This window comes from Diaphorina citri, unplaced genomic scaffold (genome assembly GCF_000475195.1).
Source record: "Diaphorina citri unplaced genomic scaffold, Diaci psyllid genome assembly version 1.1 scaffold603, whole genome shotgun sequence".
Classification (NCBI taxonomy): domain Eukaryota; kingdom Metazoa; phylum Arthropoda; class Insecta; order Hemiptera; family Psyllidae; genus Diaphorina; species Diaphorina citri.
In genome coordinates, this window is record NW_007378037.1 from 117,856 (window position 1) to 137,992 (window position 20,137).

General features: G+C 38.5%; 3 protein-coding genes across 5 annotated transcripts in view; 2 read left to right on the forward strand and 1 right to left on the reverse strand.

The window, feature by feature from the left end:
* Positions 1-22: 22 nt before the first annotated feature.
* Positions 23-10,857, reverse strand: LOC103510475 (UNC93-like protein MFSD11). Of its 2 annotated transcripts, XM_008475146.3 has the most exons (9): positions 10,474-10,857; positions 5,041-5,210; positions 4,341-4,407; positions 4,040-4,149; positions 3,077-3,342; positions 2,132-2,257; positions 1,549-1,717; positions 1,068-1,203; positions 23-612 (listed from the first exon to the last, which is right to left on the reverse strand). In XM_008475146.3, the coding sequence occupies exons 1-9, from the start codon at positions 10,564-10,566 to the stop codon at positions 427-429; spliced, it is 1,323 nt and encodes a 440-aa protein (XP_008473368.1). In that variant the 5' UTR covers positions 10,567-10,857; the 3' UTR covers positions 23-426. The 2 variants fall into 2 exon arrangements, with proteins under 2 accessions (XP_008473368.1, XP_017300086.1); XM_017444597.2 differs by lacking the exon at positions 4,341-4,407 and having other exon boundaries at positions 4,040-4,216.
* Positions 10,858-11,255: 398 nt separating this feature from the next.
* LOC103510477 (V-type proton ATPase subunit F) lies at positions 11,256-13,634 on the forward strand. 2 transcript variants are annotated; one of them, XM_008475150.3, is made up of 4 exons: positions 11,256-11,413; positions 12,100-12,181; positions 12,371-12,576; positions 13,316-13,634. In XM_008475150.3, the coding sequence occupies exons 1-4, from the start codon at positions 11,360-11,362 to the stop codon at positions 13,346-13,348; spliced, it is 375 nt and encodes a 124-aa protein (XP_008473372.1). In that variant the 5' UTR covers positions 11,256-11,359; the 3' UTR covers positions 13,349-13,634. The 2 variants fall into 2 exon arrangements, with proteins under 2 accessions (XP_008473372.1, XP_008473370.1); XM_008475148.3 differs by lacking the exon at positions 11,256-11,413 and adding an exon at positions 11,450-11,604.
* Positions 13,635-15,208: 1,574 nt separating this feature from the next.
* The window catches only part of LOC103510486 (serine-threonine kinase receptor-associated protein), a 15,384-nt gene continuing 10,455 nt past the window's right edge, over positions 15,209-20,137 (forward strand). The window contains exons 1-2 of the mRNA XM_026824521.1: positions 15,209-15,507; positions 17,340-17,483. Of these exons, the coding sequence (XP_026680322.1) occupies positions 15,393-15,507; positions 17,340-17,483 (259 nt within the window). The 5' untranslated portion in view covers positions 15,209-15,392. The remainder of the gene's footprint in view (positions 15,508-17,339; positions 17,484-20,137) is intronic.

Consider the following 20,137-nt stretch of genomic DNA (forward strand, 5'->3'; position numbering starts at 1 on the left):
ACACAAAAGATACGTTGCTTCAGGGGACGTTAAATAGTGAGTAGACTAGTGTCTGGCTGTGCCACTATAAACAGGGAGGAGAACAACTAACCCTAACCAGCCCAGACAGCTGACAGTTTCATAGGGTTCTTTCTCTCTGCTGTTAAAGATGTTTGACTGCGGTTCAGGACGAGCCTATTAAACATGGCTAGAGTCCATTTCCCTGGCGTATGGCAGAAACACAAAAGATATCTTTCCTTATTCTGCCATCACCATTCGGCTACAACTGAAGGCGCTATAACAACGTTGCTTCAGTGATCCATTGGGATCTTTGCAAGGGGAGAACGATATTATTCCTGGATTGGAAGACCACTTCAGTGCTGCTTAGTTTTCTCTTCAGTACTGTTAACTCTTCAATCCTATTGCATTTTCATGTGTGTTAACTCTTCAATCCTGTTGCATTTTCATTTCGTTGTTCCCTCGTCCGACCGCCTCGTTAGCGGCACGCCTCCGTGATAGCTCCACAGCGCAGAAGCAGATGGTTCCAAATGTGGCCCATACCGCGAGGATACCTAACTGTACATACAGACCTAGGATACTACTGTATACGAAACTCAGGGAGAGGGACAGACTCTGAAATGAGAAGAGGTTAATCACTTTTTTGGGGGCCCTTAAACGGATATTTCCACCCATTTCATGATTTCGAAAATTTGGACCGATTGCAATACTTTCTCATTCCCTATACGTAAGGGTAATAAAGAGTAAAAATGGAGATTCGTATCACACTAGGCTTGCACGCCGGGTCCTAGGTTCGATTCCCGGCGGGGTTTCTGTGGTTGGAGTTCTAGTGCACTCAGCCTCGTGAGGACAATTGAGTAGCTACTTTAATCTAGTAGCGACCAGTGGCGGCATTACCAGAGTAAAGAGACTGATAATGGATGCGGATTAATAGTAATACCTACACTGTAATAGTAAATGACGTACTTAGTAATGCTGTGCTTCCCACAAAGTTGTGAAAAAGCTCTCCTCTTTACCAGAAAGAATTCATGCTTTGATTCGATTTGATATTAGATATTAGTGACACTAACCTGGGTGAATTTGAATAGAGCAAACACAGGAGCACTGTCATCAGGATAGAGAAGTCCGAGGATTGAGAATATCTGAGTGTTCTGACATGAATCACCCAAGCCTAGGAGGAAACTGCAGAAGATCGCCAGGTACTGACTGAAAATCAACAAAAAATCAAAAATACTTCATTCATAAATAATCTATTGAAGAGTCAGTCTGTCTGGCTGGGCGTTAAAAAGGGAGTAGACCAACTTAGTCTGGCTGGGGGACTTTAAACAGGGAGTATGCCAGCCTGAATTTCCCCTTGATAAAGAAATGTAACGTGAAAAAAACCTAATGTCAGCCCAAAGCAATTACCCCAGTTAGGCCTGATTGAGAGGCTAAAGAAAAACGCCGAACCTGTTAGTAGTGTTAGTACGCGGGAAAAGACGGAGAAAAAGAAGAAGATGAAGCCTATAACTTTGTGGCATTAGTGGGACTCGAACCCAAATCTTTTCTTACCTCGGATGAATGAAAGCCTCGTCGTTTGTATCGCCAAATGGAGCTGCATTGGGAATGTTGAGGAAGATGAAGAAGAAGGCCAGCATGTGTAGCACGTAGCCAAACAGGATGATAGGCTCGCGACCCCAACGCACGGTCTGCTTGCTGAAGATACCAAATATCGCCCCTCCTGAAATACGGAAAGAATTTAGAATCGTCTTATTTATACTGTCGGCGTGGATCAGTAGAAAATGAACCCAAAATCTGAATGCATTATAATTTTTTTTTTTTTTTACTTTTCGAAGATAATTTAGAAATTTGACAAGGGCAGAGTGTTAACTTCGCCTATATCAATTTATGTTGAAGAAACTATTTACCAAGCTCAGCTCATAAAAGATGTAGCTCACTCTTCAACTCAATATGGGTTATAGGTAGGTATAGAAAGTTGGGATCTGACTCATTGACTGAGTAATTCACTGAAAAGAGTAGTTCTTTTTTTAGAACTCACTCACTCTTCAATCTTTTCATACATCTCTACAATTATTTACCAAGGAACATTTGTAATGAACAATAAAATAAATAATTGTTTGTAAGAATTTCTTACCTAAAACTTCGCCAAATCCAACGAAAATCCCCGAAAGTCCCACCAAACTTTTCGAGTTTTCTCCCAGCTCCAGGGTGAAACCAATGCTAGATCCATACACTCCACTGTAGAAGCAAGTCTCCAATCCTGAAACATAAATTAATTAAGATAGATTTAGACAACGCAAATCAAACTTGTTTCTAGAAAAACCTATAAAGCTATAAACCCTTTTTTCGAACTTTGATAGAACGAACTGTATACTACGGCTGGCTTTTTCCTATCCTGTCTTGCTTCTCTCTTCTATTTTGGGACAAGAAGACCTCAGCAGGTACAGTTCCCTCTATCAAACCTCGTAAAGAAAAGACCACGCTATGAAGGAGGTTCCTCATGGCTCATGGCATACCTTTTTTTTAGAGGTTGATTTTTTAAAGATTGTAACTCGGTACCGCTTTCGCATTACTTCAAGGCACATTCTTTTACATCCATGCTTATCGGGGACAAGAAGACCTCAGCAGTTACAGTTCCCTCTATCAAACCTCGTAAAGAAAAGACGAAGGAGGTTCCTCATGGCTCATGGCATACCTTTTTTTAGAGGTTGATTTTTTAAAGATTGTAACTCGGTACCGCTTTCGCATTACTTCAAGGCACATTCTTTTACATCCATGCTTATCCAAGAACGGACAAGTCTGGTTGGAAAATTTCCGCCCTGGCTGGGATTCGAACCCAGCAATTTCGGGTTGAGAGTCAGTGCACTCGGCCACAAAGGTGGGCAACCTCATGGCATACCTCAATAGAAGAACATAGCACTCAGGAGGATCATATTCCGCGACGTAAACAGTTTGAAAGACGTCTTCAGGGCTTCTAACGCGCCGGTATTGTTACGCGACACTAGCTCTCCATCTTGACGTACGGCCCATAATTATGATGGCCCTTTTGTTGGCCCTTTGTAGGAAATAAATGACATACCTGAATAGAAGAACATAGCACTCAGTAGGATCATATTCCGGGACGTAAACAACTTGAACGACGTCTTCAGAGCCTCCAACGGGCCGGTATTGTTACGCGACACTAGCTCTCCATCTTGACGTACGGCAGGCCGAAGACACACGAGTAGAATAACGCCGAGGCCGGACAGAGAAGTTAGCACGGTGAACACCAGAGAGCGCGATGCGGCGTCGATGTGGGTTTTGCCCGCGAACACCAGGCTCACGAATATGTTACCCGCGAACATACTAGAGAATAGAAGAGGGTTAAAGATCAAATATAATTAAAGTCACTTGAGCCGAGGGAAACAAAGTGAGTGCTTGATCCGAGAGTTAATTTGAATTTCAAAAAAAAAAAAAATAGCATGTTCGGAAACCTGTCCCGAAAAGTCTCCCGATCATTCTCAGATGTTAACAAACACTTTACCATAGATTGTACACTTGCAGGGCCGTATTTAGAGGGGGCCGAGGGGCCCGGGTCCCCCTCGAGTTCCATTTTCCTCCTTTACTGTACGTCAGACTCCGAAAAAGTGGGGTCGAGGGGCCTGACCCCCCCCTCCCCTACCTTTGAGCACTAGCACTCAGCAAGATCATATTCCGGGACGTAAACAACTTGAAAGACGTCTTCAGAGCCTCCAACGGTCCGGTATTGTTACGCGACACTAGCTCCCCATCTTGACGTACGGCAGGCCGAAGACACACGAGTAGAATAACGCCGAGACCGGACAGAGAAGTTAGCACGGTGAACACCAGAGAGCGCGATGCGGCGTCGATGTGGGTTTTGCCCGCGAACACCAGGCTCACGAATACTTAGCACATTTTTTTTTAAGGGGCTGTATAGAGCTGTAGGGGCTGTATAGAGCTTACAAGAAGATGTCCCATTATGCTAACAGTTTTAAGAGAGCACCTCTTTAATGATGTCATTTTGTTTAGTATCCGCACTTACCTCACTTGGAACATGGCCCAGAAGATGCCCGAGTTCCTCTGGATGGTGGCGCTATCTGAGTTCAAGGTCAAATAGCTGCCCTGAGCCGCCCACAAAATGGCCGCTCCAAATCCAACCACCCCCGAGGCTATGTAAAGCAACACGGTGGATGGAACCAGAAACGATGCGATGAAGAACCTGGAAATAATAGCAGAAAGTTAATATGGACATCGATGGTAATGAACCTGCGACCTTCCGATTACCAAGCCCGGCAATTAAATGACATTTTTGGTTTGCCAACAATCACACTTAACTTGCATACCCCGACCACTCCCGAGGCTATGTAAAGCAACACGGTGGATGGAACCAGAAACGATGCGATGAAGAATCTGGAAGTGATAACACAGAATGTTAATATGGACATAGATGGTAATTTGGTAATGAACCTGCGACCTTCCGATTACCAAGCCCGGCAATTAAATGACATTTTTGGTTTGCCAACAATCACACTTAACTTGCATACAATGTTTCCCTGGACTTATAGTTGGTAGGTACGTACCTATTTTGGGTTGGACGTTTCGGGTCTAAGTTATGACGTAATATTACAAGGGGAAAAGAACTGAAAACACCTTGGATAACCATGATGATAGTTATGACTTCGTTCCGAGAACGAACAATATCCGTTCAGGATAAAATCCGCCGTACCTATTTTGGGTTGGACGTTTCGGGTCCAAGTTATGACGTAATATTACAAGGGTAAAAGAACTGAAAACACCTTGGATAACCATGATGATAGTTATGACTTCGTTCCGAGAACGAACAATATCCGTTCAGGATAAAATCCGCCCCGGGCGGGAATCGAACCCGCGGCCTAGCGCTTACAAGACAAAACGAGACGAGCTACCAACCAAGCTAACTAGGCTGGCTATGGTTGTCGAACACTTGTTACTTGTTAGGTATATCAAGATAATTATGAGATTTTATGGTAATACGAAGCAAGCTGCATGAAAGACTATACTCACCCATAACACAGAGACCCAATCACCATGGCAACGCGAGGTCCTGTGATACTGATGAATGAGGGTGCACCCCAGTTACATACCGCGAACACCGCGTACAGAACTGCCAAACTAATGTAGCCATCCCCAGTGAAACTAGGATCATCCTTACGTATACTATCCAGCACGATTTTCTAAAAGGAAGAAAGAAAAGAAATAAAATAGGTATCAATAATAAAAAAAAACTGCTTTTTTTAAGAGTTTTAATAGAGGGAACTTAACTGCTCAGGTCTTATCGTCCCGAAATCGAAGAGAGAAGGATTACAGGATAGGAGTAAGCCAGCCGTTCTGAGAACGAAATTGGCAGAGCCCTGTAGGAACAATCTCTACTGCGTTAATGTCCTTGCTATTTCTTTTGCTTCTCTCAATACTTGTGAGCCCTATCTTGTAAAATTCCTTGTGCGATGAAATTTATTCTGTAATGCAAGAATCGCTGGTATCTATATGGATATTGGATACATTTGATACCGCCTACAATCTAAGATATCTAGGTATGTATAGATAGGTAAAAAATATTTGAATCTATGTATGGGATATTGGATACATTTGATACCGCCTACAATCTAAGATATCTAGGTATGTATAGATAGGTAAAAAATATTTGAATCTATGTATGTATAAGTATCTATGACATATGGGTATTACGTATTCATGACTACTCTCACTGTAATGTTAGCAAATCAGCAGCATACGAGAACTTGTACGTGGAATGTAAAGTCCAAGTAAAAGTAATGTACTTAGGATTTTATTTTTACTCTCAAAGTTGTTCTACTACTTTTAGACAGTGCAAGCCCAATGTTCAATAGGTTTACATTAAAGTAGATAAGGTACCTATAGTAAAGTCCAAGTAGATAAGGTACTTTACATATAGGTACATTAAAGTAGATAAGGTACCTGCCTCGGTGGTGTAGTGGTCTAGGCGCTCGACTGGTAAACAGGAGGGCGTGGGTTCAATCCCAGCCGAGGTATGGAATTTTATCCTCAATATAATTTGAGAATTTGACCACAATAATAGTAGTAGCCTACTGCTGGAGTAAAGGGACTTATCAGTCCTATGCGAGCAGTAAAAATAAGCACTATTATTATCATATAGGTAGGTACCTACGTAGGTAGTGTTTACATAAAGCGGAACTTTGAGTATGTATAACATCTCATGATCAAAACAGTACCTACGTGTATAGTAGTGTATACGAACAGGTAGATATGTCCTACCCATAGACTATACATATTAGGTACCTAGGTAAAGAATGTGCCTTCAAGCACCGCAAAACGGTGCGAGGTACATTAAAAAAAAGTACCTATTCTTTATCCACACGAATCCATGTACCTAGTACCTATATTTGTAGGTATTGGAACCACTTGTAAATATCAAGTATCGACACATGTAAGAGTGTAGGTGTATATTATACAAATTTTATATGTATACCTACTTATAAATTCGGTTTTGAACCGCTGGCGCTGCAGCGCTAGCAAAGCCTAGTTTTTTTTTTACTTTCTTTTTTTTCGATGTGGCCTACGGTCTCTGGTCAGCCATTGATACCTAAGTACCTACTATACTCGTGAAGAGTAGTCGTCGACCATACTTAGCTGCCTCTAGAAAAGTAAGTAATAAAATGTATGATTAATTACAAAGTGGCAAGAGATTCCATAGTGAGAGTAATAAGTGGCAGAGAGAACCAAACGGGTACCTACTTAAATGTCTAGAAATATTGATTGCCTACAATATTATGCCTAACCTGTGTGATGTGAATTTCATGAAGTACGTGATATTTCGTCACCTTACTTCAGATTATGGTCTAATTTATAGCACTAATCTACTGGACTAAATACAGTCAATCAGTACAGGGGTGATGGAATTGAGGAAAATGAGAGAATTTTCAAAGGGGTTCGAGATGAGAATGCCAAGATCATTTTTATTTCTAACCTGAGGGGCCAGCCTAGGTAACTTGGTTGGTAGAGCGTCTGCCTTGTAAGCGTTAGGCCGCGGGTTCGATTCCCACCCGGGGCGGATTTTACTCTGAACGGATAATGTTCGTTCTCCGAACGACTGGCTTTCTCCTATCTTGTCTTCCTTCTCTCTTCCTTTCGGGACGATAAGACCCTAGCAGTTACGCGCGTCTACGCGTACAGAGTGAGACTTTTGACGGAGGTTAACGGGATGACGTGACATGACGTTATGTGACATGACGCAACGTCAAGACTTTCTTTTTTTTCGATGTGGCCTACGGTCTCTGGTCAGCCATTGATACCTAAGTACCTACTATACTCGTGAAGAGTAGTCGTCGACCATACTTAGCTGCCTCTAGATTTTACTTTCTTTTTTTTCGATGCGGCCTACGGTCTCTGGTCAGCCATTGATACCTAAGTACCTACTATACTCGTGAAGAGTAGTCGTCGACCATACTTAGCTGCCTCTAGAAAAGTAAGTAATAAAATGTATGATTAATTACAAAGTGGCAAGAGATTCCATAGTGAGAGTAATAAGTGGCAGAGAGAACCAAACGGGTACCTACTTAAATGTCTAGAAATATTGATTGCCTACAATTATGCCTAAACTGTGTGATGTGAATTTCATGAAGTGCGTGATATTTCGTCACCTTACTTCAGATTATGGTCTAATTTATAGCACTAATCTACTGGACTAAATACAGTCAATCAGTACAGGGGTGAGTAATAAGTGGCAGAGAGAACCAAACGGGTACCTACTTAAATGTCTAGAAATATTGATTGCCTACAATTATGCCTAACCTGTGTGATGTGAATTTCATGAAGAGCGTGATATTTCGTCACCTTACTTCAGATTATGGTCTAATTTACAGCACTAATCTACTGGACTAAATACAGTCAATCAGTACAGGGGTGATATGAGAGAATTTTCAAAGGGGTTCGAGATGAGAATGCCAAGATCATTTTTATTTCTAACCTGAGGGGCCAGCCTAGGTAACTTGGTTGGTAGAGCGTCTGCCTTGTAAGCGTTAGGCCGCGGGTTCGATTCCCACCCGGGGCGGATTTTACTCTGAACGGATAATGTTCGTTCTCCGAACGACTGGCTTTCTCCTATCTTGTCTTCCTTCTCTCTTCCTTTCGGGACGATAAGACCCTAGCAGTTACAGTTCCCTCTATCGAACCTCTAAAAAAATCTAACTTGAGGGTACCTACTCTGTAGTAAATGAGCATAGGTTTCGTTTTGCAGCCGACTACGCGCTACTTTAAGTCGCGCGTCTACGCGTACAGAGTGAGACTTTTGACGGAGGTTAACGGGATGACGTGACATGACGTTATGTGACATGACGCAACGTCAAGAATAAGGATTTAAGGATTAAGTCCGTTTCAATATTTCGTGTATAAACTCGACCTTCACACGACCTAAGACGCAAATTCTATCACGTTTCATAGGTCATATTTTTCCATTTGACTGGACAGACGTAATTCGTTGCAAAACACCAATGAAGTCCGTTTCAATATTTCGTGTATAAACTCGACCTTCACACGACGACCTAAGACGCAAATTCTATCACGTTTCATAGGTCATATTTTTCCATTTGACTGGACAGACGTAATTCGTTGCAAACACCAATGGGATTGTAAGAGTAGGTATGTTTTTTTTTTCTTTTCTTTTTTCTCAATCAATTAACATTACACGTTGATTTTGCAAACAAGGTCCACTAATGCAGAGCAGGATTTGTATCTTGTATCAATAAAATTATTTAATTGACCCCAGGGAAGACGTCTGAGCAATATTTCCAACAAAATTTTGAAGAATAAAAGGGTTAATTTCGAAAACAGACGAGGTGATAAGGTATTTTATTCAAGTGTGTGCTAATCTTCATAGCATTTTACACCAATGGGATTGTAAGAGTAGGTATGTTTTTTTTTTTCTTTTTTTTCTCAATCAATTAACATTACACGTTGATTTTGCAAACAAGGTCCACTAATGCAGAACAGGATTTGTATCTTGTATCAATAAAATTATTTAATTGACCCCAGGGAAGACGTCTGAGCAATATTTCCAACAGAATTTTGAAGAATAAAAGGGTTAATTTCGAAAACAGACGAGGTGATAAGGTATTTTATTCAAGTGTGTGCTAATCTTCATAGCATTTTACCTGTACAGAAATTGTAGTAAGTAAAAGATTTCGAAATCACATTTTATAAAACAGACCTACCTACTCCAACAGGGCCTTGTGTTATGCACCTCGTCTGTTACTTTCTCCCAGGTTCTCTGATTCAAGTTGATATCTAAATACCCCTGAGGGATAACACCTGACTAATAATAACTAAGTATACTGATTCATATCACATCTAAGTACATCTTCAGCCAAAATACCTTCAATCTGTAGTGTCTTAAATTCCTTTTCTCTAGGTAGGGACCTAAAAAAAGGGAATTGAAGGGGACACTAATGCTTTAATAACCTCATCTTAATAACAATCCTGTATATGACATCTTAGTTTGTGTGTAGGTGTAGGGTACATTATTTAACTCCTTGGCAAACTGGCTTCTAATACTTAAATATCTAATTCCAAGATTTCGAAATCACATTTTATAAAACAGACCTACCTACTCCAACAGGGCCTTGTGTTATGCACCTCGTCTCTTACTTTCTCCCAGGTTCTCTGATTCAAGTTGATATCTTAAATACCCCTGAGGGATAACACCTGACTAATAATAACCAAGTACTGATTCACATCACATCTAAGTACATCTTCAGCCAAAATACCTTCAATCTGTAGTGTCTTAAATTCCTTTTCTCTAGGTAGGGACCTAAAAAGGGGAACTGAAGGGGACACTAATGCTTTAATAACCTCATCCTAATAACAATCCTTTATATGACATCTTAGTTTGTGTGTAGGTGTAGGGTACATTATTTAACTCCTTGGCAAACTGGCTTCTAATACTTAAATATCTAATTCCATTATCTATGAGGTACATATGTACAAGATAAGTTACTTATGCCAATTCTTAGAGCTGTACCAACCCTGAAGGTGGCAATATCTACTAGAAAGGGTCACTAAGGATCTTCCCAGAGACTGGTGTATGTATGTGTTAATTGCTATATCTCTTGCATCTTGAAGTTTAAATGAAATGATGGACAAAATGGGTTAAAAAAAAAAATGAATGCTTATAAGGAACATGCAAAAAAGTATTATTGATTGATTATTTTTTATATTTATTTATTTATTTTATTTTATTATTTTTTTTTTTTTTACATGCTACCAGACTGAAATTTAGCTATGATAATGGTAGTGTATTACTGACACTAAATTCCTTCTATGAGGTGATAAAAGGGGAGTATTTTGTGAGGTAATGAGTTGTGAGGTAATGAGTTTATAGCATCATTATTTCATTGTCAGGAATGCTGAACCATTACAGTAACTATTTATTGGACTTGGACATACCTCAATATTTCCACAGGTTTGGAACGCAGTGAAAGCTGTCATGAAGCCAATGCCCAATATTATGATGTTGATCATCCTTTTGTCCAGCTCCATGGTGAATAGATTTTTATTCTTACACCACAATAATAATAATAAAAAAATATAACTATAAAAAAGGATGTAGTTTTTTTCCAAGTTTTATTCTGCTTTGAGAGCTAACATTATCATCACTTCAAATTCAAAATATTCAGTTACCACGTCAACCAGATTTACCTGTCGACTAAGTTCCTATCAACTAATGACCTATTGAGAATAAATTGACCCCTTATCAGTCTTATCACTAAACCACTATCAGAAATCAGAACTACTACTTTCTACTACACTGACTGCCCCGTCTAAACAAATTAACTAATTAACAAATTTCACCTAAGACCTAAGTATCAAATTTTGAAATTTCCCTCTCCTTTTTTTCTATCAACAGCGCATTTTCAAATTGACAAATGGGAGATTAACTAATTAACAAATTTCACCTAAGACCAAGTATCAAATTTTGAAATTTCCCTCTCCTTTTTTTCTATCAACAGCGCATTTTCAAATTGACAAATGGGAGAAACTTATGGAAATCTATACTAGCGCTAGATCCTATCAAAAACGAGGATGCGAGTAGAAGAGAAAGCTCTCTTATCATGCACCATTTATACCTCCCATCTGTTAAAATCCGTTCACTTGAAAAAACCTCCCAATTTTTTCAGAGGTTTTTTTTCCTTCTGTTAATTGCCAGCTTCACAACTTTTGATTCTTATCAAAAATGATAAAAGAGGTTGAGTTGAAAGAAAGGAAACACCCAAAAATAAAGAAGTTAAACTTATTCTCTCTTATTCATTAAATTAAAAGGAATCCCATCGAAATGGCATTGCATTCAGCTGTAAAAGGAAAACTGCTGGCAGTTATTGGAGATGAGGTAAATCACAATTCCTTGTTAGCTTGGTTCTGTGGTTGAGTGTTGAGTTGAAAGAAAGGAAACACCCAAAAAATTCAAAAATAAAGAAGTTAAACTTATTCTCTCTTATTCATTAAATTAAAAGGAATCCCATCAAAATGGCATTGCATTCAGCTGTAAAAGGAAAACTGCTGGCAGTTATTGGAGATGAGGTAAATCACAATTCCTTGTTAGCTTGGTTCTGCTATAATAGAACAACCTGGAAGAAGGGTGTGTGGCTTGCTGTTTGTAGATGGTAGTTCCTTCATGTCTTATTACAACCGTTCAATATATTAGGTATAGCTGGGGGACTTTAAACAGGGAGTATACCACCCTGAAATTCACCTTTCTAAAGAAATAGCAAAGGTCTCAACCTTTGCTATTTCTTGTCCACCCATAAAATTCACCTCAGAGAATTTTTGTAGCAAAAACCTAACGTCAGCCCAAAGCAATCACCCTAGGGCTGATTGAGAGGTACCTTTCTAAAGAAATAGCAAAGGTTGAGTGTCCACCCATAAAATTCACCTCAGAGAATTTTTGTAGCAAAAACCTAACGTCAGCCCAAAGCAATCACCCTAGGGCTGATTGAGAGGCTGGTGAAAAACGCCAACCCCTTCTGAACACAGGAAAAGGTGACCATTAGCCCATGTACTTATTCTTCATTACAGGATACTTGTGTTGGGTTCCTTCTTGGTGGGATCGGAGAAATAAATAAGCACAGACAGCCTAACTTTCTAGTGGTTGACAAGAGTAAGTATTAAATAATAAATTTGTCAATTTTACTTTATTCTCCATTGTGTTAGTGCTTACTTTTATTATATCAACCTGAAGGTTTGCACATGAGAAAAATAAATTGATGAAAATTAACATTCCTAGATAGGAACTAAACTGTTTAAGGGCATTGTTAATAATAAAGTTATTCTAACCTTAATATTTCAGACACAAGTGTGAGTGACATTGAAGAAGCATTCCGTAAATTTATCAAGCGAGATGATGTGGATATCATTTTGATCAATCAGAATGTAGCTGAGTTGATCCGCCATTGTATTGATGATCACACTCAACCCATTCCTGCTGTTTTGGAAATCCCATCAAAAGATCACCCATATGATGCCAGCAAAGATTCTATTCTGAGAAGAGCCAAGGTGAGCAATGAGCACTGAAAAACTCTACCTATTTCATGTTTTACACCTATTTTATAAAATCTCTATTTTTATGAACAGAAGATGTCAAAATATGAAGAAAAATATGCCTAATTTAAACTACCTAGTTTAGGAGAGAATGAGATTTTATGGTAATACGAAGCAAGCTGCATGAAAGACTATACTCCTATAGAAAGTAGAAAGATTATACTGGCTCTCAGGTGAAAAGAGACTTGCAAACTCACCCATAACACAGAGACCCAATCACCATGGCAACGCGAGGTCCTGTGATACTGATGAATGAGGGTGCACCCCAGTTACATACCGAAGGAGAGAATAAAAATCCAAGTGCATTCCCGAGTGAAAATTTTCCGAGAGAGGTCACGCTCTTTTTCTGTGCTTTTTGTTTAAAGTTTTTTGGTGGATATAGTTGTCCAAATATTTAGGAGAGAATAAAAATCCAAGTGCCCACTCCATGTATTAATTTTCTAATTGTAAGTTTATGTTTCAGATACCTCTTGACCTGTTGGGTTCCCTACAACTTCTTGTTTTTGTATTCTGTGTTGAATTTGACTGTCATTTATCCAAGGGAGTACTTACTGAAAATTCCAGAGAGTTGATTTTAAATGTTCCTTGAACTAATGGTTACTTTAATTAATAATGTTTTGTACATTTCTTTTTCTCCATCTTTTCTATTATTTTGTCCACTAATCCATGTTCTGTTTCTTCTTTAATGTTCTAGGGTATGTTTAATCCAGAAGATATTGCTGCCTAGTCTTGTCTTTGGATCATTGTCGTTGTCTGTCTTCTCTCCTCCTGTGGTGAAATACATCTCCATCTTATATGATCATCTTTTTTGTGTGTTTGTCTTGATATGCATGAAATGTGCCTAGTTTATATTCATGCATTGCCCTGTATGTTCTCTATTGTGTTTGACATGTTAGGGAACAATCAAACAGAGTTATATCCTTATATCTGAATGTCAAGCATTTTTTAAGTACTGTACCTAGTTAAGTAATTACAACCTTTTTTTTTAATCAATGGCACAAATAGTAGTGGGTGGGTTTATGTTGCATTTTTTTTTTTTTTTTTTTTTTTTTTTTTTAAATCCAATGTCTTGAGAGTAATAAGTGGCAGAGAGAACCAAACGGGTACCTACTTAAATGTCTAGAAATATTGATTGCCTACAATATTATGCCTAACCTGTGTGATGTGAATTTCATGAAGTACGTGATATTTCGTCACCTTACTTCAGATTATGGTCTAATTTATAGCACTAATCTACTGGACTAAATACAGTCAATCAGTACAGGGGTGATGGAATTGAGGAAAATGAGAGAATTTTCAAAGGGGTTCGAGATGAGAATGCCAAGATCATTTTTATTTCTAACCTGAGGGGCCAGCCTAGGTAACTTGGTTGTTTCAAAGATAATTTAGAAATTTGACAAGGGCAGAGTGTTAACTTCGCCTATATCAATTTATATTGAAGAAACTATTTACCAGGCTCAGCTCATAAAAGATGTAGCTCACTCTTAAACTCAATATGGGTTATAGGTAGGTATAGAAAGTTGGGATCTGACTCATTGACTGAGAATTTCACAGAAAAGAGTAGTTCTTTTTTATATAACTCACTCACTCTTCATTTTGTGGCCTGTTTGTACATTCCATTTGTGCCCTAATATTATTTTATTTTGAAATTAGTATTCTTAGGTAGGTACTGATATAATTATATTATTTTGTTTCAACAAACAAGTTAATTTGTCTTTCTGAGTCCTTCTTGTTCCCACACCTTGAGAAACGTTCTAGAAATTGAAACTAACTGGTAATTCATTTGCTAATTTTTGGATAGGTACCTAATTGTTTGAAATCTCTTATGAAAGAAAGTAAAAAAGATAAAACTATACTCGACAAAAATATTGCAAATAAATTTCCTATCAAATGTTTACATGATGTTGAACAAAATAAAATGTGTTCTTTCTCTCACCTCATTATAGGCACAGAAGATTTTAGCTTATTTTTTTATTAACTAAGACTAGGTTGGTAAAAAAAAAAATAATGTACCTATATGGCATCACCCATCACCATCAGTAGAGCTAAATCCTCGGTGTGGTTGGGTAGCTATTTCTTATAAAAGTTGAAGTTATGTGGGTAGGTACCTAGTACCTACAATGTGATGATTTTACTCTAGTTCAGCGACTCTCGAACTGGGGGCCGCGGCGCCTTGACAGTTGAAAAAAGGGGGCCGCATAAAAAAAAAAGTTTGGGAACCGCTGCTCGAGTTCACTAGTAGTAGAGCGGATAGCTGTAAACGCGGCCTTCGTGAATCTCCTCACCGGCAACAGCGACGGCAACAAATGCGCATTCACCATTTTTTGTTTTGATTTTTTGATTTTTGCTTATCTTTCGATTCTGGATCTGGATTCTGCTGATTTTCGAAACAGAAATGATTCTGACAGTAGACGGTTCAGGACGTTAGTTCGTTGTAGAACCTTCAATTCTTTTATCATTCATCAATCCATCATTATTTTAAGTAGTTCTTTTAGTTATAAAAAGTTATTCCTTCCATTTTTCTAAATTTTGTGACTAGCTTATCTTTCGATTCTGCTGATTTTCGAAACAGATTAAACAGAATGATTCTGACAGTAGACGGTTCAGGACGTTAGTTCGTTGTAGAACCTTCAATTCTTTTTATCATTCATCAATCCATCATTATTTTAAGTAGTTCTTTTAGTTATAAAAAGTTATTCCTTCCATTTTTCTAAATTTTGTGACTTATTATTACTTCCATTTTGTTTTGTATATAAATTTTTCGTGAAGCAATGGCCAGCATCAGACAAATTCCGTTAACTTGTAGTGGACATACAAGGCCAGTTGTTCATTTGGCATTTAGTGATATTACAGAAAGTGGTTACTTTTTGATATCTGCTTGCAAAGGTAAGTGTTTCCCTTTATCCACATCCTCAGCTTCATCTTTGTGCTCCTCGAGAAATATCCTTCCTGAAACTCGTCGTCAAATTTTCTGTTGTTGTTGTACATTTCTAGATTACCTTGAACTATTTTAAAATAGTTTTGTTAAACTTGAACAAGCATAATAATATATGTTAACCCTCATTTATTTATAGATTTTTAATGAGAAATTTCTATCTGTAGAAAAATATTGATGCATTATTGACTTAAGGGCCATTGCACAAGGTATGATTTAATTAGCAAGCAACATGCAACATAAAATCCCATCTTTTATTGTCATTGGTGATAAAAGGGAGTATTCTCCTTCTATCATCTCCTTATGAGAGTAAGTATAAGAGGATAAAAGGGAGTATTCCTCCCATAAGGTACCTAGTCCCTCCATTCACCCATAGGTAATGAGCAATATGCTCCTCGAGAAATATCCTTCCTGAAACTCGTCATCAAATTTTCTGTTGTTGGTTGTTGTACATTTCTAGATTACCTTGAACTATTTTAAAATAGTTTTGTTAAACTTGAACAAGCACAATAATATATGTTAACCCTCATTTATTTATAGATTTTTAATGAGAAATTCCTATCTGTAGAAATATTAATGCATTGATTTAAGAAGGGCCATTGCACAAGGTATGATTTAATTAGCAAGCAACATGCAACATAAAATCCCATCTTTTATTGTCATTGGTGATAAAAGGGAGTATTCTCCTTCTATCATCTTGTTATGGGAGTAAGTATAAGAGGATAAAAGGGAGTATTCCTCCGATAAGGTACCTAGTCCCTCCATTCACCCATAGGTAATGAGCAATTGAAAAGATAAAAGGGAGTATTCCTCCCATAAGGTACCTAGTCCCTCCATTCACCCATAGGTAATGAGCAATTGAAAAAGTGCACCTACCAGCTTTAACTTCAAACAATACTACCATGCTAAGCAAAAACGTATGTCAAAAAACCCTACTTTTGGGAAATTGAGTTTAAAGATTTGAATCTATACGGCAAACATATGTTTTTGAGATACGGCAACATGTTTTAGTGGTTTTTAAGGGGTTTAGGATAAAGAAAAAAATATATAAGTAGGATCAAAATTTAGGATCATAGGAACCATTTGGCACCCAAAACCAAAAATCAATTTTTTTGACATATGGCTTTTTTGCTTAGCATGGCAGAATAGGCTAGTAATGGCCAATCTTACCACTGGGAGTTAACACAGTGTCAAGAGTTTTCTTTGACATCACAAATTTGATTTAAACAGATCAGTAGGTATTTCAGGCTCCTTTCCAGTATGCTACATTTTACAGTCCACATGTCATATGGCAACATGTTTTAGTGGTTTTTAAGGGGTTTAGGATAAAGAAAAAAAAATATGTAGGATCAAAATTTAGGATCATAGGAACCATTTGGCACCCAAAACCAAAAATCAATTTTTTTTGACATACAGCTTTTTTGCTTAGCATGGCAGAATAGGCTAGTAATGGCCAATCTTACCACTGGGAGTTAACACAGTGTCAAGGCTTTTCTTTGACATCACAAATTTGATTTAAACAGATCAGTAGGTATTTCAGGCTCCTTTCCAGTATGCTACATTTTACAGTCCACATGTGAAAGGAGCCTTCAACTCTGGATTAACTGAAAAGTGAAAACTCTCTGTGGTAAGATCAGGCATAATAAGTAGGTACTCTTATTCTGGTCAAAATTATCAAACAACTCTCAATGGAAATGAATACTCTCCTGATTATCAAATGAGTAAGTATCTTGACCACTGCACCATTGAGACAGGTAAAATATGCCTGTTCTTTACTCCACAGATGGAAAGCCCATGCTACGACAAGGAGACACAGGGGATTGGATTGGAACATTTGAAGGTCACAAAGGCTGTGTCTGGGGTGTGGACATCAACAAGGATGCATCAAAGGCTGCCTCGGGAGCCGCTGATTTTCAGGCCAAGGTAAGATAAAAATTCATGGTAATTATTCAGAAGCCACAACAATGAAAGAGAAAGCTCCTTTTTGTGTTTAACCTAACCCTATAATAACACTGATCATTGCTCTAATTGTAATAACCTTAATACTCCTTTTTGTGTTTAACCTAACCCTATAATAAAACTAGGCATTGAAGTAAGATCGTAGTAATAGGGGGGAACATACTGAAGTAGATATTGAGGAAATTGTGTATTTTTCAAACCGAGTAGATACTGATTGTTTTGGTTGGTTGTAGTCTAATTGGAGTCTTATGGTTGTGCAGAACAAAGATCCTGTCTTTATACCAAAGTGTTTTCTGATGAAAAAAAAAGTGAACCATTTAGGTAGGTATTGACGCGTTTTTCGTCATACTACGCAACTGGTGAAAAAATACTACCATACGATTTTATTCATAGGTAGCCCATAGGTTCTCTATTGACTGATACAATAGAGGTATAAGAACTAAACATGCTATTCAAGGTCGAGGCACACTGATACACTATACGTACTTGTTCCACAGAACTAGGTTCTCCTAAGAATATTCTTACAGAAAAAAAAACTTGCAAGATTGGTAGTATTTTTATTATCTTGAATTTTTACTTTACATGGAAGCAAATAGTGAATTGGCAAATTGAACTTCTATTGAAATCAACGTGCAGACAAGGAAGAGGTTTGTGGTTATACCTACTTCTCTATGTCTGAACTCTAGATACAAACTAGACACAGTACCCACTACCTACGTAGATGGTATGATTCTATTTCACAGTACCTTTTATAACCTATGTTTATTTTACTCTTCTTTGTCTATTGTCATAGGTATGTAATGCTAATGTTTGTTGACTACTGAATTTTAACATTATGCTTCCTTCGTTTGACAAGCTGGCTTGAACGGTAAGGCCCGTGACAAAGGTCCGGTCGTCGGAAAGGCCTGGCCTGTGACAGTAACGTGTATGGCGGACTTTCTAGAACGAACTATTTTTCTCCCCTAGTCAGCCTAGTTACCTTGGAGGGTAGCGTGTCTGTCTTGTAAGCGCTAGGTTGCGAATTCAATTCCCGCCCGGGGGAATTATATCCTAAACAGATAAGGTTCGTTCTCGGAACGGCTGGCTTTCTCCTATCCTGTCTTTCTTCTCTCTTCGCTTTGGGGACGATAAGACCTGAGCAGTTGTAGTTCTCTGCTTAATCCGAGAGTTAAACCAGTTTTAAACTCAGCGGTCCCAGCCCTATAAAACTGTCTGATATCGGTATATCGGCAATAAGGTAAGGAAAAATAAGAGACAAGCAGGTCTTGAAGTCTGAAGCCAAGTGATTGGCGTTAACCAATGCTCTTAGGAAAGTTGACCAAGTGTTTACACTTAAAAGTCTAAACGACTCTGCACTAAGACCAAGGGTCTGACTAAGTTATTTACGGCCGTTTGTAAGTCTTGTCACTTATTGTCATTCTCTGACGGTCTAAATCTAGGGTTGAATGGTAGAGATTGCCCTAGGCGCTTAGGCAATGATTTCGCCCTTTGTAATGTCTTGTATTGTGTATTGAATTATAACCAATAAAGAGTCTAAGGGTGGATTACACCAATATTTTTTCAGTCCTTAGGATGCTTGTTAAGTTCCATTTGATTTGTATAGGCTTAACAGGGCTAGGGCTGTTAAGGTAACAGGCTGTTAGGGGCTAGAAATTAGGTTAGTGAAATCCTGCAAAAATGAATAAACTTCAAGCCACAATAATTGGGTTCGAAACTTCCGAACCTCAAGTCCAGAAGCAACGGTCGACTCGCTTCCAAATTCCCAAGGTATAAAACGCATTTCATTGCTACGAATACGAAACACTCATTGTATTTCTTTAATTGGCGTGTCACTCCCTGTCGCATTGTTTCTATTCATTTCCTTATTGAGTAGCACTAGTGCCAAGCTGCCAAGATGTGTGTTGGTTTGTAGCAAGGACTCAGCCCGAGGGGCAAATTTTTCTAAGGTTATGCCGGGCGTAGGTATGTCCCACTTTGCCGTTTGGCTAGGATTTCTGAAAGCTCATCCTTAACCTGGCTCACTGATGTGAAGCAACGTTGAGCGTGGTTGGTAACTGGACGGGGTGATGGTCTCTAGCCATGTTTAATTGGCTCGTCCTGAACCGCAGTCAACCATCGTGAGGACTTGTGCTTGGTCTTTGAAAGTAGAGAGAACCCTTTAAAAACTGCCAGCTAGCTAGATTCGTAGAAGCTTAACCCATCCTTTAGGGCTGTCTAGCCCCTACACCTAAGCCTCAGTTTGGGCTTTTTGTGTATGGGGTTAAGCTAATTATTAAAAATTATTTTAAAAACAGCTAGGCTCGGGCTGGTTAGGGTTAGCTGTTCTCCTCCCTGTTTATAGTCCCACAGCTAGACACTAGTCTACTCTCTGTTTCACGTCCCCCAGCCAGACGAGATGAAAAAGTGGAACCATTGTGTTTTTCCCAAATATTTTTTTTCTCGCATCAATGAAGAATAGAGCATGGCAGATTTTTTCCATCATCCCTCAGGGGCCAATGCTCTCCTGTTCTCTTCTCGATTCTTTGTCAGCAAAATATTTTTGGACACAATAGATCTCTCTGTAGTGTTTTGTCTTGGAAATCATGCCACACAAAAAAAAAAAAAAAAAAAAAAAAAAACTGT

Excerpts from the sequence above, each read along its gene's own strand:
- LOC103510475 (XM_017444597.2), bottom strand. The coding sequence starts at position 10,566 with ATGGAGCTGGACAAAAGGATGATCAACATCATAATATTGGGCATTGGC. Across the intron at positions 4,217-5,040 it reads ATTGGGTCTCTGTGTTATGG|GTTCTTCATCGCATCGTTTC; the intron begins GTGAGTATAGTC and ends TATTATTTCCAG. Across the intron at positions 1,718-2,131 it reads TGGATTTGGCGAAGTTTTAG|GAGGGGCGATATTTGGTATC; the intron begins GTAAGAAATTCT and ends TCCGTATTTCAG.
- LOC103510477 (XM_008475150.3), top strand. The coding sequence starts at position 11,360 with ATGGCATTGCATTCAGCTGTAAAAGGAAAACTGCTGGCAGTTATTGGA. Across the intron at positions 12,182-12,370 it reads CTTTCTAGTGGTTGACAAGA|ACACAAGTGTGAGTGACATT; the intron begins GTAAGTATTAAA and ends TTAATATTTCAG. Across the intron at positions 12,577-13,315 it reads CTATTCTGAGAAGAGCCAAG|GGTATGTTTAATCCAGAAGA; the intron begins GTGAGCAATGAG and ends TTAATGTTCTAG.